Source organism: Anabrus simplex, chromosome 4 (assembly GCF_040414725.1).
Source record: "Anabrus simplex isolate iqAnaSimp1 chromosome 4, ASM4041472v1, whole genome shotgun sequence".
Taxonomy (NCBI): Eukaryota; Metazoa; Arthropoda; class Insecta; order Orthoptera; family Tettigoniidae; genus Anabrus; species Anabrus simplex.
In genome coordinates, this window is record NC_090268.1 from 373267009 (window position 1) to 373282770 (window position 15762).

Genomic DNA, 15762 nt, shown 5'->3' on the forward strand with positions numbered 1-15762 from the left:
CAGTGTTTGCTTGGTGGTGAAAATGGGGAAACAATGTAAAACCTCCTCAGAATTGCTGACAATGGGGTTCAAACCCACTATCTTCCAAAGGCAAGCTAAGAGCTACGTGACCCAAACAACATAGCCAACTCACTCAGTGGTCTGTGTTTCTGATCCTGTGTTTAGGGCAATTTATAGCAATACAAAAAGGACAAGAAAGATCTCCACATCTTCATACACTGTCTCATTTTATATGCTCTTACATGATATAAACTCAAAAGTTATAATGTCTAGAATTCCAGATCATGAAAGGATGAACTGAAAGGAAATGTTAAGATTTCTTCCCTCCAGCTGGATAGGATATTCAATCTCATATGCAGTGAATTAATTCTTTATGAAATAATCAATTCAAACAGACTGGTGTATACAAAATTACTTGCAAAAATGGTAAAAGTTTTTACATTGGACAAACTGGAAGACAATTTGACATCAGATTTCAAGAACACTCATCAACACTTTGGCTAAATAAGCTAAATAAGTTGCTTCACATCTACATGATACAGGACATGAAGTATAAAAAAATATGTATGGAATTCTCTTAGTTTTAACACACATCCAAAAGGGATAAAACTGAATATTTTGTAAACTCTAGAGATTTACAGATCATTTTCACCACCTGGAATGCATATTGGAGTAAATCATAAAACTTGTGACTGGAAACAGATTTTATTATTTCATAAAGAATATCTTCAGGCGGTGTGTGTTGTGTACGAGAGCTCTGTGTTACCAGCCCAAATTAGCAAGATATTTAGCAGACAGGTCCAGTGAGTGTGTGTCAATAATTACACCAGACAATAGGTCTTTTCTACTCTGATGGCGGGCGGCCTACATGTTGTCAGGGGAAGTGGGGTGTGGGCAGTATGTCACTGCCCAAATCAGACAAAAGGTCGCCTAGCGGTGGCGCTGAGAACTATTCAGTCGCCCGGGGAGTTTGCCCCATTCACTTTGCTCCATGAACTGCTGTGTTGTTGAGTAGTCTTACAGTGTGCGTTGGGTATTACAAAGAGCTTGTTTGACGGGTTTGTTTTAGGATTATTCTTGTTTTACGAGTAATTCTTGCCGCGTCCTTTACTGCATTCTTCGATTAACGTTTCGTGGCATGTGATGTGACGTTAGTTTGTTTCTATTCTGTTGTTTCTATTTGCGTTGCTCTGTGTTGTTTTTGTATATATTAAGTGCACTATATATCTTACAATGGCGAAGAGGAAGGAGATAAGGAGCCAGGGTAGAAAAATGATCAGCAATGTTCATGAATATTTTCAAAAGGAAGCAGAAAATAATGGCCCTTTAGTGAGTGTGTATAAAGTGCAGCAGAGAGTGTCGGAAGCTTGTCAAGTTAGTACGCGAACCGTTCAGCGTATAGTAAAGGAAGGTAAAGACAGTACCCAGTTATCTGGTCCATCTCATTTCAATCACCGCGCAAACGAATCAAAAGGAATTGCATAAAAAGGCAATCGACGGATTCCATAAAGATGTAATTAGAAGAACTCTCCTCAGTTATTACGTAAAGGGTGAATAACCGACACTGAACAAATTACCTGGTGACTTAGAAAGAGATATACAATTTAAATTGGGAGTTACTTCATTGTGGAGGATACTGAAGTATATGGGGTTCAAGTATAAAAAAAAGCAACGACGGGAGATTTTTAATGGAGAGAGCCAGAGAACGATTTTGAGAAAAATGCATCTCCTGAGGAATAAGGACCCATCGCCCCATATATTTTATTTAGATGAGACTTGCATTCAACAGAATTACGCTCCAACAAAAATCTGGCAAGATAAAGAGGGTGGGGAAAGGTGGATGATTTATTGTTTGTCACACAGGTTCCAGTCACACTGGTTTTCTAGAGGAATGTAAATTGGTTTTCAGGCCAAAGGTGAAATCGACCAGTGATGACTACCACACTGATATGAACGCTATGGTTTTTAAAGAGTGGTTTTTGAAGTTTTTAGACGCTCTTGATGAAAGAAACATCAAAGACGCAGTGATTGTAATAGACAATGCCAGCTACCATTCAGTACAGCTAGAACAAATTCCTACAACAAACAAGCTGATATTATATCGTGGTTATCTGCTAGGAATATTCCTCATGACAGCAATCACACCAGACTCGAACTGTTGTCTCTTGTGAAACAATTCAAGCCAAAGGCAAAATTGTACGAAATTGATACACTTGCTGACAGAAAGGGTCATACCATTGTTTGCCTGCCACCCTATCACTGTCAATATAACCCCATAGAGCTGGTTTGGGGAAACGTTAAAACTGCTGTAGAGAAAAGGAACAAAACGTTCAAACTTACTGACCTCCAATCTTTAATGGAAGAGGAGCTGGATACAGTAACTGAACAGGAGTGGAAGGTTTGTGTGTCACATGCTGAAAAATTTCAAGAGGACGATTACAACAGGGACGTGGTATTGGACACAGTCATAGACGATATCATCATAAATCTGCGAGACGGCAGCCACAGTGAGGAGTCAAGTGACGAGGATATTTCCGGTGACAGCTCTGGTGACGATGGCGAGTGTCGGGGTGCTGTAACATGGATCCTTCAGCTGGAATAAGGTAAGATAAAGTAAGAAAATAAGAAAATGTGTTGTGTAACTCTGTACTTTTGAACAAATTGTTTTTCGGTCTGTTGTCAATGCACTTGTTATATGCATTATTAAGTAACTCGTATCATACTACATCGAATATATAAGAAAATTATAGAAATAAACAAAAAATAAAATAAATAAAAAACTCATCCACGGGCCATACTCGAACTATAACATACGAAGCTCTGTATTTTATTCTTATGTGGATTTCAACACAACTTTAACGCGCGCGGGCGCTCCTGGCAGTGTTGTAGTAGTGGCCTCTGTCTCTCTCCCTTAACGGCCTCTTGCGTCATGCTGGATTGGTCGGCCCCATGCTCCCCGCTTCCCCTGACAGCATTTAGGCCACCCACCATCAGAGTAGAAAAGACCTATAGCTCTAGCAAAAACATGTCCGTAAAAAGTGTAAATAAGCATGTGTCAGACTTTGAAGCAAAGTTTGTTAAACGGATGGATGAGTTTCAAGCTCGCTTGGAACAGTTGACATCAACCGGTGCCGGCAGGGCTGATAACGCTAACAACCGCACCAATGAAAATCTGACTTCCCTCTGTTCTGAGTTCAAAGACTTCCGCCAGTACATCTCGGCGAAATTTCTTGTGTAAAGGAAGAGTTATTAGTTGTGCAACAGCGTCTTGACCAGCACAAAGCCCGGGCTGACGAAGCCAAACAATACAGTAGGCGGAACTGTCTAATACATGGGGTGAAAGAAGAACCAGCTGAGAATGTCTATGCCAAAGTGATAGAGACAGTAAAATCTAACCTGCAAGTGGACTTATCGATGGATGAAATCGATCGCTGTCATAGACTGGAACCTCTACGCAGATTAGCTGCGGAAGTCGTGACCTCGGGAAACAGGTTGATTATAGTTAAATTCGTCCGGTTTCATGTTCGCAATCGTGTCTGACGCTAAGAAACTCTTCAAAGGCACCAAACTATTGGTTACGGAGTCACTGACTGCTACAAGAAAAGATCTGTTAAATCGAGTCTGAGACCAGCTCGGAGTGCGTAACATTTGGACCCAGGAAGGAAGAATCATAGTTCTAAGGCAAAAACAAAAACAAATTTACAGTGACCACTAAAGCAGAACTAAACGCTGTTATTTCAGGGCTAGGTGATTAGTAGAGTGCATGACTCATGGATGTACATTTTAATTATAAGTGGTTTTATTATAAGTTTAGTGTGAGTGAATGTTTAAATGATTCAAGTGGCTTACGTATACAAGAGGAAACCATGGTAACTTGTCCTCTGTTTATTTTTTATTACGGCTAACACAGGTAGTAATGTAGCTTTCTCCCTGGGCAGGGTAAACGACCTTCACCTTGATACTGAACCCTCCCACCCTTCTCTTTCCCTGACTCCTTCTCACCCTGCCCGCAGTCACCTGGAGAGAGAATTCTCGTCCTTTCCCCCGCTCATTACTGTGTGCCCATGTCAATGCTCAGTCTATAATTGCCCATCACACTGAGCTGAAAGCTATTTTTGAAGGAAGCATGGTAAATGTTGTAGCAATTAGTGAGAGTTGGATGAAGGACTCGGTCCCTCTAAACACGGTAAATACAGAAGGATTTAATGCAGTTTTTCACAATAGACCGAAGCGCCGTGGAGAAGGAGTAGCTCTATACTACAAAAACAATTTAATGGGGAAGATTATACAAACTCTGACATTATCTACTGACACCTTAACTGAATATATGTTTGTTGAACTATCTGTTGATAAGACTAAAGTACTTATGGAGTTGTTTACAAACCACCAAAAGCAGGAAACTTCACCGACTTCAAAGAAAATTTATTAAGACTCATAATCTACCTGCGAACATGTACTCATATTTGGTGACTTTTAACACAAACCTGTTAATAGACTCCATTGAAGCAAATCGTTTACAGAACATATTTACCTCTTATAACATGTCAGTATTGGCACTTAACCCTACTCACCACATACATACGGCTAATTGATCCTCACACACACTCTAATAGATTTACTCATCACAAACAATCCTCAGAAAATACTAAAAAACAAACAAACTTCTGTACCTGGTATATCGTAACACGATCTCATATATTTAGCTTATTCTTTGGAAGTTCCCAAAACAAAGCCGAAGTGGATAACTTACAGAGACATGAAAAAGTTAAATCCTCAACAATTAATACAAGACGTTATTCTCTGCCCGTGGGATGAAATACTGCACTTGACTGACAATGATGAAAAAGTAAAGAGGTTTAACACATTATTGTTGGGATTGTATAACAAACACGTACCAAAACGTACTGCTAGGGTGACTCGCAAAGCTGCTCCATGGTTATCAAATGACATTAAGTCCGCAATGGCTGAACGTGATGCACTACACAGATGTTACAAGCAGACATTATCAACTAACGATTTTGAAAAGTACCATGTGCTTAGAAATAGAGTTAAACAAATAATCAGAAACAAAAAATATGTGTACTTCCAACAATTAGCCAGTAACTTGAACACAAAAAGTATCTGGTAACAACTCAGATCCGTAGGTATTGGGAGGCAAACTAAAAACTCCAATACGCATGACATAAATCCAGATGAATTAAATGCCCACTTTACTAGAGAAATAGTTAGTACCCATCCTCATATTATACAAACAACAATAAATTCTATTCAATCTACTCCATTACCACAATGACCTTTCTTCAAATTTCATAAAGTAAATGAAACTGATGCAAGGAGAAAACTAACATCAATCAATTCACAAGCAATCGGAGTGGACGACATCCTGATATCCTTTGTCATTACCTTGATAGATGTAGTATTGCCAATTTTAACCCACATATATAACTCATGTCTTTCAGAAGGCTACTTCCCAACTGTTTGGAAGGATGCTTTAATTTTTCCAGTACCAAAAAAATCTCTAGCAAATTCTCCATCTGACTATCGGCCTGTCTGTATTTTTTCTTCACTTTCAAAAGTCTTAGAAAAACTCATGCATGAACAATTGCCCCAGTATTTGATGCACCATTCGTTGCAATCTGGATTTAAAAAAGGACATAGTACATCTACTGCTCTTCTAAAAATTACGGATGACGTAAGAAAAGCAATGGATGAACGTAAAGTGACCGTGTTAATTCTCCTAGACTTCAGTAGTGCTTTTGACACTATCAGTACGGACATATTAATAGCAAAATTGCATTCCTTCCATCTTAGCCACGCTGCTCTCAATTTCTTTGCTTCCTACCTCCATAACCGATAACAGTGTGTTGTCGTGAATGAAAAGAGAACGGAGTGGAAGTACAAAGTTAATGGTGTGCTACAAGGTTCTATACTCGGCCTCCTGTTATTTATTTTATATTTGAATGACATCTCTTCTAAGTTGGAAAACTGCAACTACCATCTCTATGCCGACGACCTTCAAATTTTCTGCCACAGAATAGTGAATGACGTAAATGCAGCTATTGAAAATATGAACCGAAACTTAGAGCAGATCAGCTGTTATGCAGCTGAGAATTCTCTCGCCATCAACCCAACAAAAACACAAACCATCATATTAGGGCAGAGAAAACTGCTTACCAATTTACACAGTCTACAACTTCTAGTTATTCAACTAAATGGTGTTGCTATCCCATTCTATAAATCAGTAAAAAGCCTTGGAGTCACTATAAATGAAACTTTAAACTGGGATGAGCATGTCACTAATGTATGTAGGAAAGTTCATTCATCACTTCATCCCCTAAGATTCACCAGACTGTATTACCTCTCAACTTAAAAATAAGACTGGTTCAAACACTGATACTTCCAATTTTTAACTATTGTGATGTTGTGTTGCTGGATGCTACCAGTGAACAAAATAAGAAACTGCAGAGAGCTTTAACCTCCTACATTAGATTTAATTTTTCATTGAATTTTGTCTCGCATGTATCCCCTTTTAATGCACAACTTTCTTGGTTAAAATTAGAGCAGTAGAGAAATCAGCATGTATCAACCCTTATCTATTGACTCTTGACTGAAAATATACCTGAATATCTCTCCAGTAATTCCCGTTTTTTATCTTCCTTTCATGACCGTGACACGCGTTCTGGGTCAATAATTGCAATACCTTCACATCATACATCTGCCTTCAGTAATTCTTTCCTTGTGTCGGGCGCTAGAATATGGAATGCTTTACCCCCTGTAATTAGAAATTGTTCCTCATTAATTAACTTCAAAAGACAGTCTAAAAATTTCCTCTTGAATACGTAGGCTATATTATGTAGTTATGTGTGAATGTGTGAGTGTCTTGAGTAAATAGTTCCCAAAAGTTTACATAAATTACTGTTATATGAATTTCATGGAGAGTAGTTAATATTGAATTTATTTTGCTCATTTTAGACTTAAGATGTAGATCTTTTAGTTTTAGTCTGTATTGAGTTATATTGTTATATTATATACTGTACAGTGTATTAAGTTTTAATATTTAGTTTGTATTCATTATCAAGCCGCATACTGTGGTTAAGTGTAAGAGAGGGCCAAGAGCCCTAACTTCGCCACAAATAAAAACATAAATAAATAAATAAATAAATAAATAAATAAATAAATAAATAAATAAATAAATAAATAAATAATAAAATACATTCCTGTATGGCATAGACAGAACTAATGACACTCGCTTTCAATGCAAAGTATTATCAAATTTGGGTCAATATAAAAACATTTACATTTGCTGTATTTTATTGCCCATGGTGGGATTCCACTAATATAAACAATAAATAGTAATGTCTTACCCTTATTCCATGAAACAATAGGTACTTGGTAGATACGCTGAACATTCCTCGGAAAAACAGTTCTTCTCTTTCCACCAAAACAAGCTCACCTCTCTTCGAATCTAGAGCTTTGCTATCTGTGGTGGCAGTGTACAGCTTAGGAAACATCACCCGAAGAGTGAATGGCACAATAAGCAGCAGAGGCAACAACAATCCCATTATGAGATGGGATGAGAATGTGTTGATGCCAATCAGCAATGCAGGTATGATGTGATTGGAGAACTGGCCACCGGTGCCTACAAATGCAGCATCCCACTGAATACTAGGAAACGTAGGTTGATGGCCAGTTCCGTAGAAAAAGTAGACTGAGAGAAAGCCCCAGCAAACCACTGAGTACCAAGGCACATTGAACAGCTGAGCTGAAACAAAGTATCCCAAAGTAATCTTCCAAAGTATCCCACAGTAATCTTCCAAACAGGATCTCATGCCCACATACAAATAATCACTGTGAGATTAGGTCAATTCAGTGAGTAATTTATATTCTAATCTCTGTATCGTAGTACAGGATGATCCTGATACTGATGAGTACTTTCAAAAATTACGTTATCCAAATATACCAGTACTTTTCTTTTTTCCAGAACTGTGTATACAGTGTTGCATTCAAATACAATCTTCACCCAGAGAGTTCCGAGATGCAGGCTGTAACTGTAGTGAAAATTAACTAAAGATGCTTACTTGGCAGGGAGTATGGTATCCTGTGACACTGAACGGTCCCTTGGCTATGATTCTGTATAATTCCACCAGGTGGCAGAACAGCACTTAGCAACGCAGGTGTCTGACTGTTGCTGTATTGGTGTTTAGGTGATGATAGAGCTTGGATGTGAAAATCAAGCAGCATGTGAAGTTTAAAGACAGCCGAGGAAACCTCCCTGCCATTCACAAAATGTGCGTGCCAATGAAACACTTGAACTCATCTCAACTGTTCACCACAAGGTTGCTCGATAAGGTCCCATATTTCCGTGGCTGCCTTTCCTAACTTCACACGCTGCTCGATCTTCACATCCATACTCTATCAGCATTCACACAACAATACCACCACAGCAAAGACACCTGTATTACTAAGCGCCACCCTGTCACCTGATGGATTGCAGCCAAGGGTCAGTTTAAATTACAGGGTACTGTACCATCAGCTGAAAAAATATCTCTAGTTAATTCTAATGCTCATTACAATCATAGCCTATATCTTGAAACTCTCTGGACAAGAACTGTATTACACTGAAACAAGAATTTAAATGATTATGGAACCAACATAGATCAAATGTTTAAATTAGTTGGTAATTCATGAAATCTCACTACATAATGCAATTGTACATTAGTTCATGAAATATTGCATTTATCAATACTGCCACTACTTAATTTACAGCCCTCGTAGAATAATACATTTATTTTTATACTTTGCATAATTATTTAATCACAGTTTGTAGCTCTGTGATAGACCAATCATTCCTCACAAATATTTTTTTCTTTGCATAAAAATTAATATAGGAAAATCACTTATTACAATTATGCCACCTGTTCAGAACCAGAACCTTGACCAGATAACAAAATGGCTGATTAAACCAACAGTAGTAAAATAAAGGGTCTATTCAGCAATTTATAGTACTATTACTGTTCATTTACTGTACTTTTCCTGACTTCTAGTTCACTACAAATTAACTTCACAGATTCACCTTTACTAATAACCTTCCATCATGTTGTACTGTTTCAAACATTTTGTTTTCTTTCTCCAGCACCTATTTTAGGATCACTAAAACAGAACACCTGCTCACTGCACTGAATAAATTAGCAAACTAACTAAAAAATGGCATCCACTATTTTAAGCAATATGAAACAAGTTACACCTTTTCTGTGAGCAGCGAAGGAGTTAGTACTAGCGTTCTTGACAGTGGGAAACTGGAAATGATAAAATTCACTAGGTCAGCCAGTTAAGAGGGTGTTCACAGTACTCAAGATCTTCAGTCCACAGATAGTCTGATTTCTTTTAGCTACTCACACATTATAATGTTACAGGGAGAGGCAGCAAAAAAATTACTGCCACTTTAGCTGGTACTGCTATGCAGGCGGTCTGGGGAATGCTTGCTATGTTCCTGGGTGAAAAGGATAGTGTGCGCAGTCATGCAGAACAGTGCGCATGGTTACTGGTAAGCATACAGAATGAATGTTTAGTACAGGAAGGGAGTTTTTGTTGAGCACACGTTATTGGCGCTGCAATTCGACACTTGTTGTTGAACGTTATTTGTGTTAGCTATCAATATTGTGATGTACAGTACTGGACACCAGATATTTCTAGTTGAGACATTTCTTCCAAAGAAGAAATCACATGATAGAACTGTTTGCAAATTTCTACATCGTTTCCATGGCGCTGCAATGCCTCTGAGACAACACACAACTAAGTTATTCAGGAAATGGCGAGAAACAGGACGAGGCGAAGATACATGAATGTTTCAGAATTCTTTACACTGAAGCAACATTTGTATCGAGAACAATGGACATCATTTTAAATAGATGTTTTGATGACAGGTAAGATCTACATTAGATTTCAACTTCATTCATTAACCTGTAACTAATATATTTTTTTACAAAATTTTCAAGTTCATTCATTAACTTGTAACTAATATACTTCTTTTACAAGTTGTTTTATGTCATGCTGACACAGATAAGTCATATAGCGACAAAGGAAAAGGAAGGGACTAGGAGTGGGAAGAAAACGGCCGTGGCCTAAACTAAGGCATATGCCTGGTGTGAAAATGGGAAACCACAGAAAACCATCTTCAGGGCTGCTGACAGTGGGGTTCGAACCCACTATCTCCCAAATACTGGCCACACTTAAGCGACTGCAGCTATTGAGCTCGGTAAGTAATAATTTAGGTCTACCACAATGAAAGTGAACATCCATCCGCACTGCTACAGCTTACCGGTCAGTCTGGCAATGGATTGTGTGTGATCCGTTCCCCCCCCCCAATGTCTTCTGCATAGTGCCGTAACTTCTCGCTGACTCTCCCTGTATTTACAACATAAGAATAATAATGAAGCCTCCACCTTATCAATACATTTATTTATATACTATTAGTTACAGTAATCTCAGTACCGGTTTCGACCCCTTGAGGGTCATCCTCAGCTGTCATATACAAATATAGTAATTAAAACATCACATAAGAAGGTGTTGTACATACATGAAAATTGACCAACTTGACAGGTCGTTTAAAATAAATTATATGTTAAAATGGTAAAATGAGTCCTTTCTTCTTCAATTATAAAAAGACTATTTTACATTAAATCTTATGATTAATTATTAAAAATATTTCAAAATTTTATTCTTCTCCTTGTTTAATTTGCGACGTGCACCTTAATATGATGTTATATACTATGTCAAGTGTCAAATGGTTTACATTTTTTAATGTCTTAAATGATAGCATGTGGGCTTCTTTCTATATGTTGTAGGCTGTGATATCTGTAAGTAGAAATGAAATGTATAAGAAACGGCGTTTATTGGATTTGTAAAGAGTAAAGTTGTGTGTATTATACTTACTCTGGGTGTTGACACTATGTGCGTTGCACGGCAGCACGTCGAGTACTGTTACGTGTTAGTCTGTGGCTGCTGCTCGCGGCTGTAGAGGGGAAGTTAGGAGGGGTAGGAGGAGCGGCTGTTGGGGGAGTGGGATTAGAGTGGGAGGTGTCTTTGGGCGTTTTTTTTATATGTATTGGATGTTGTTTCTTAACTCTTTTTAGATAATTACTTTTTAGGAGAGGAATAACTGCGTCAAAAAGGATGTTGGTTTTTTCTGTAATTTCATTCAAGTTAAAATTTGGATTGACGTATTGGTCTAGGTTTATGTAAAATTCTTCCATGATACTGAGCAAGGGGCTCTTGGGGTTGGTACTTAGGATTTGCATGTCATTTTCAATATTTGTAAATTTGTGTTTATGGTCTTCGATATGTTGTCCTATGGCTGAAAAATATCTATGTTTTATTGCATTTATGTATTCGTTGTATCGTATTTGGAAGTTCCTCCCAGTATGTCCTATGTAACTGGCCTCGCAGTCGTTACATTTCATGCGATAGACTCCTGAGTGGTTGTATCGATTTATATTGTTAACAGATTTAGAATTATGTAAGATATTGGCATTGTTGCGTGTGGTTTTATAAGTTATTTTTAGGCCTCGTTTTTTAAAGATGTTCGTTATGGGATGTATATAGCTGTTGTTATAGGTGAATATTACGTAGTCCTTTTTGGTTTTTTTCAGTTCTGATTAATTTGGATTAGGGTTGATTTTTTATTTTGTATATGATCTTATTGATCATTTCTTTTTTATATCCTTTCTGTCTGGCTATTTCATGGATTAAATTAAGTTCTTTATTTAGTTCTTTTGTTTGTTAGTGGTATGTTGTAAGCTCTAAATATTATACTATAATATGCAGCTTTCTTGCGTGCGTTAGGGTGGGTAGAGTCTATTTTTATTGTATTGGATGTGTGAGTGGGTTTTCTATATATTTTATATGTTAAATGGTCATCGAGCCTGGTTATAGATATGTCTACGTCAATCCATATTTTAACTTGAATGAAATTACAGAAAAAAACCAACATCGTTTTTGATGCAGTTATTCCCCTCCTAAAAAGTAATTATCTAAAAAGAGTTAAGAAACAACATCCGATACATATAAAAGAACCGCCCGAAGACACCTCCCACTCTAATCCCACTCCCCCAACAGCCGCTCCTCCTACCCCTCCTAACTTCCCCTCTACAGCCGCGAGCAGCAGCCACAGACTAACACGTAACAGTACTCGACATGCTGCCGTGCAACGCACATAGTGTCAACACCCAGAGTAAGTATAATACACACAACTTTGCTCTTTACAAATCCAGTAAACGCCGTTTCTTATACATTTCATTTCTACTTACAGATATCACAGCCTACAACATATAGAAAGAAGCCCACATGCTATCATTTAAGACATTAAAAAATGTAAACTATTTGACACCTGACATAGTATATAACGTCATATTAAGGTGCACGTCGCAAGCTAAACAAATTTTTATACTTACAATATGCATTACTATTAACTCAGCATTTAGTATATACTGTGAATATAGTACATAGACAATGCATCGAACCGAACATTAAACGACGACTTATTTCCTCGTAGAAAGTATCCAGATCACTTCAAGATACACATACTACCAACTGAAGGACATTGTGAAATCAGCAACATAATTACCAGAAGAATAAAATTTCAAAATGTTTTTAATAATTAATCATAAGATTTAACGTAAAATAGTGATTACCTTAAGAACATTTGTGCATACACAATAGTACAAATCTCAATTTACGCTTATCAAATCAACAAGAACATTATAAGGACTTGTCTTTTACATTACGTAATCTTTTATAATTGAAGAAGAAAGGACTCATTTTACCATTTTAACATATAATTTATTTTAAACGACCTGTCAAATTGGTCAATTTTCATGTATGTACAACACCTTATGTGATGTTTTAATAACTATATTTGTATATGACAGCTGAGGATGACCCTCGAGGGGTCGAAACCGGTACTGAGATTACTGTAACTAATAGTATATACATAAATGTATTGATAAGGTGGAGGCTTCATTATTATTCTTATGTTGTAGCTACAATCAATACGGAAATGAAGCTTATAGATTATCTCCCTGTATTTGTCAATGATTTCAACCTTAGGTTTGATTTTCCAAAGAGCCAAATACTATATCCAAGTCTGGATTAATAACTATCACATGTATGGACACTGATACATTACAAAATAAAACCAGGTACCTACTGAATATCTGGTATTATCAGATCCAAATTCTGCTCAAACTCTATTACAGAAATACATTCTGGACCGTAAAAGAACAAAGTCATCATGTCATTCCCTGTTACATGTTACTGCCAGCCTGGCTGAGTGGCTCAGGCAGTTGATGCGCTGGCCTTCTGACCCCAACTTGGCAGGTTCAATCCTGGCTTAGTCTGGTGGTATTTGAAGGTGCTCAAATATGTCAACCTTGAGTCAGTAGATATACCGGCACGCAATCCTGGAGGATAAAATTCTGGCATTTCAGTAATTCTAAAAACTGTTAGTGGGATGTAAAACCAATAATGTTAAATTTTTTTTTTTTGATTCGTTGTGCCCAGCTGTGGAGCACGTTTGAACTTATTTTGCACAATGTTTCTTCTTCTTTTCTTCCCAATATCTCTTCATTTTTTCACTGTGTTCCTTTCTGCGTGTTTCTGTCCAGCCTGTATTTTTTCTTGTTGGTTTCTCTGCAAATTTATGTTTGTTTACTGAGCTTCTAAATTTCATTCTATCTTGAATGGTTTCGTTTTGCCTGTTCCCCTATCGGGCGCGTCCCAGGTGGCGGATCGGGGGGCTCGCCAGACTTGTCCGGAGGGCTTGAGGGAAATAAAATACCTCTCGCGGACCAAAAACAGGCACAGCCAGAAAACATCTTGAGGCAACCTCTGAGGCTCAATACCTTAGTTGTAACTATGAGATTGACAAAGATCAATCTCCCCATTATCTTCAACTTACTAGCATGATGGCAACGTCAGTTAATGATACTACTACCCCAGGCCCTAGTATTCATACTAGGTTTTCTCGGTCATCGGATTCTGGGGGACCGAGGACATCATGCGGGAATGTATCGGAGTATTATGTTACTGCTAACAGAACTGTAAATAATTTTAATCCAATGAGGAATGAAGAGACCCACAGGGTATACGCACACAATTGCACATACTCAAAATATTTCTCATTTACTGTATTTAAGACTACTGAAAAATGATGATCCATATAGCCTAGTTGAAACTGCTCCAGTTGCTAAGCCAAGAGAATTTGCTTGATCATTTTTAGCAAAACAATCATAATTCTTATCCTGAAAGGGGATCCACCACCATCACCATCATGATCATCATTATTTCATTGCCCCAGCAAGATGGGTGCATTTGTACACAAGCCTCTTTCATTTTGTTCCGTCTATCCATAGTTGTTGGTCCATTAGATCGTGACAATTCGCACATTGCTTTTCGATGTCTTTGGAAATTTATTTCTCTCAAACATCATGACGACTTCCTCTAGATACTTTGGCTGTGATGGTCTGTTCAAAATATGCTCGTGGGGTCCTATTTGCAGCCATTCTCTTTGCAGGACTGTAATCTCTTCAGTTCTAGTGTTTCAGACTCCATTGCAATCCAAGTTGCTGTCTTATACCTTCATTTTCTATTTTATCATTTAATGTTGTTTGTAGACAAGAATGGAAGAACTTCATTTCTGTTGCCTGGAGACAACTGTTGGCTAGTCCTGTCCTGTCAATGTTGCTATGTCCAGTCCACAAAGTCAAGATTGGTACCGTACCAGATATGTTTTGTACAGAGTGATTTTGGATAGCTGTGGAAATGATTCATCCCACAGCATTTGACGAATGGAGTGTTAGAACTAGGAAGCTGCTTGTGTTATTGCCAATGTCTTGTTTTTATGGTATAGTCTGAGGAAACAAAGGTACCTAAATATTCAACATTGTTGACAGAAAGTTATCTATTTCATCACTTCCAACTCTCAAATGGACTGTTTCAAAATTCCTGCTCATCACCAAGCTAAATGTATTTATTCCGCTGATGATCAGTCCCATTCTTTTAAATTCTTCTACTAGGCGAATTGGCTGTGCGGTTAGGGGCACGCAGCTGTGAGCTTGCATCTGGGAGATAGTGGGTTCGAACCCCACTGTTGACAGCCCTGAAAATGGTTTTTTGTGGTTTCCCATTTTCACACCAGGAAAATGCTTGGGCTGTACCTTAATGAAAGCCACGACCGCTTCCTTCCCACTTGTCGCCCTTTCCTATCCCATCATCACCATAGGACCCATCTGTGTTGGTGCGACGTAAAGCAGCTTGCAAAAAAAATTAAATTCTTCCTGTCTAAGGTCCAGTTTGGCTTATATATCAGCTTCCATTTCACCCCAGGCCATGACACCACCGGCATTTATTGTCTGGTCCTTCCTTTTAACTGCTTTACCACTTCCATAATAATGATGAAGAGAACTGGGGACAAACAACTTCTATTTCTATATATACATGGACATATACTTTTCAATGTTGAGAAATATGGCTATAATTTATTATTTATCTTCTGGTACTTTTCAAAGAGCATCATTATCGTAAATTTCTTTTTCTAGTGGTTTAAAGTCACACTAACACATCAAAGGTTTTCGGCAAAGCAAGGGCTAGGATTAGGAAGGTAGCGGCTGTGGCCTTAATTATAGTATAGCCCCAGCATTAACTGGTGTGAAAATGGGAAACCACAGAAAACCATCTTCAGGGTTGCTGACGATGGGACTCAAACCC

General features: G+C 37.9%; 1 protein-coding gene across 2 annotated transcripts in view; it reads right to left on the reverse strand.

Moving 5' to 3' along the window:
* The window catches only part of PIG-O (phosphatidylinositol glycan anchor biosynthesis class O), a 91947-nt gene that overhangs the window by 24653 nt on the left and 51532 nt on the right, over nt 1–15762 (reverse strand). The window contains exon 4 of one of the 2 annotated variants that reach the window (XM_067145817.2): nt 7365–7762. The exons of the other annotated variant lie outside the window; for it this stretch is intronic. Within the exon in view, the coding sequence (XP_067001918.2) occupies nt 7365–7762 (398 nt within the window). The remainder of the gene's footprint in view (nt 1–7364; nt 7763–15762) is intronic. 2 annotated transcript variants of the gene reach the window in all.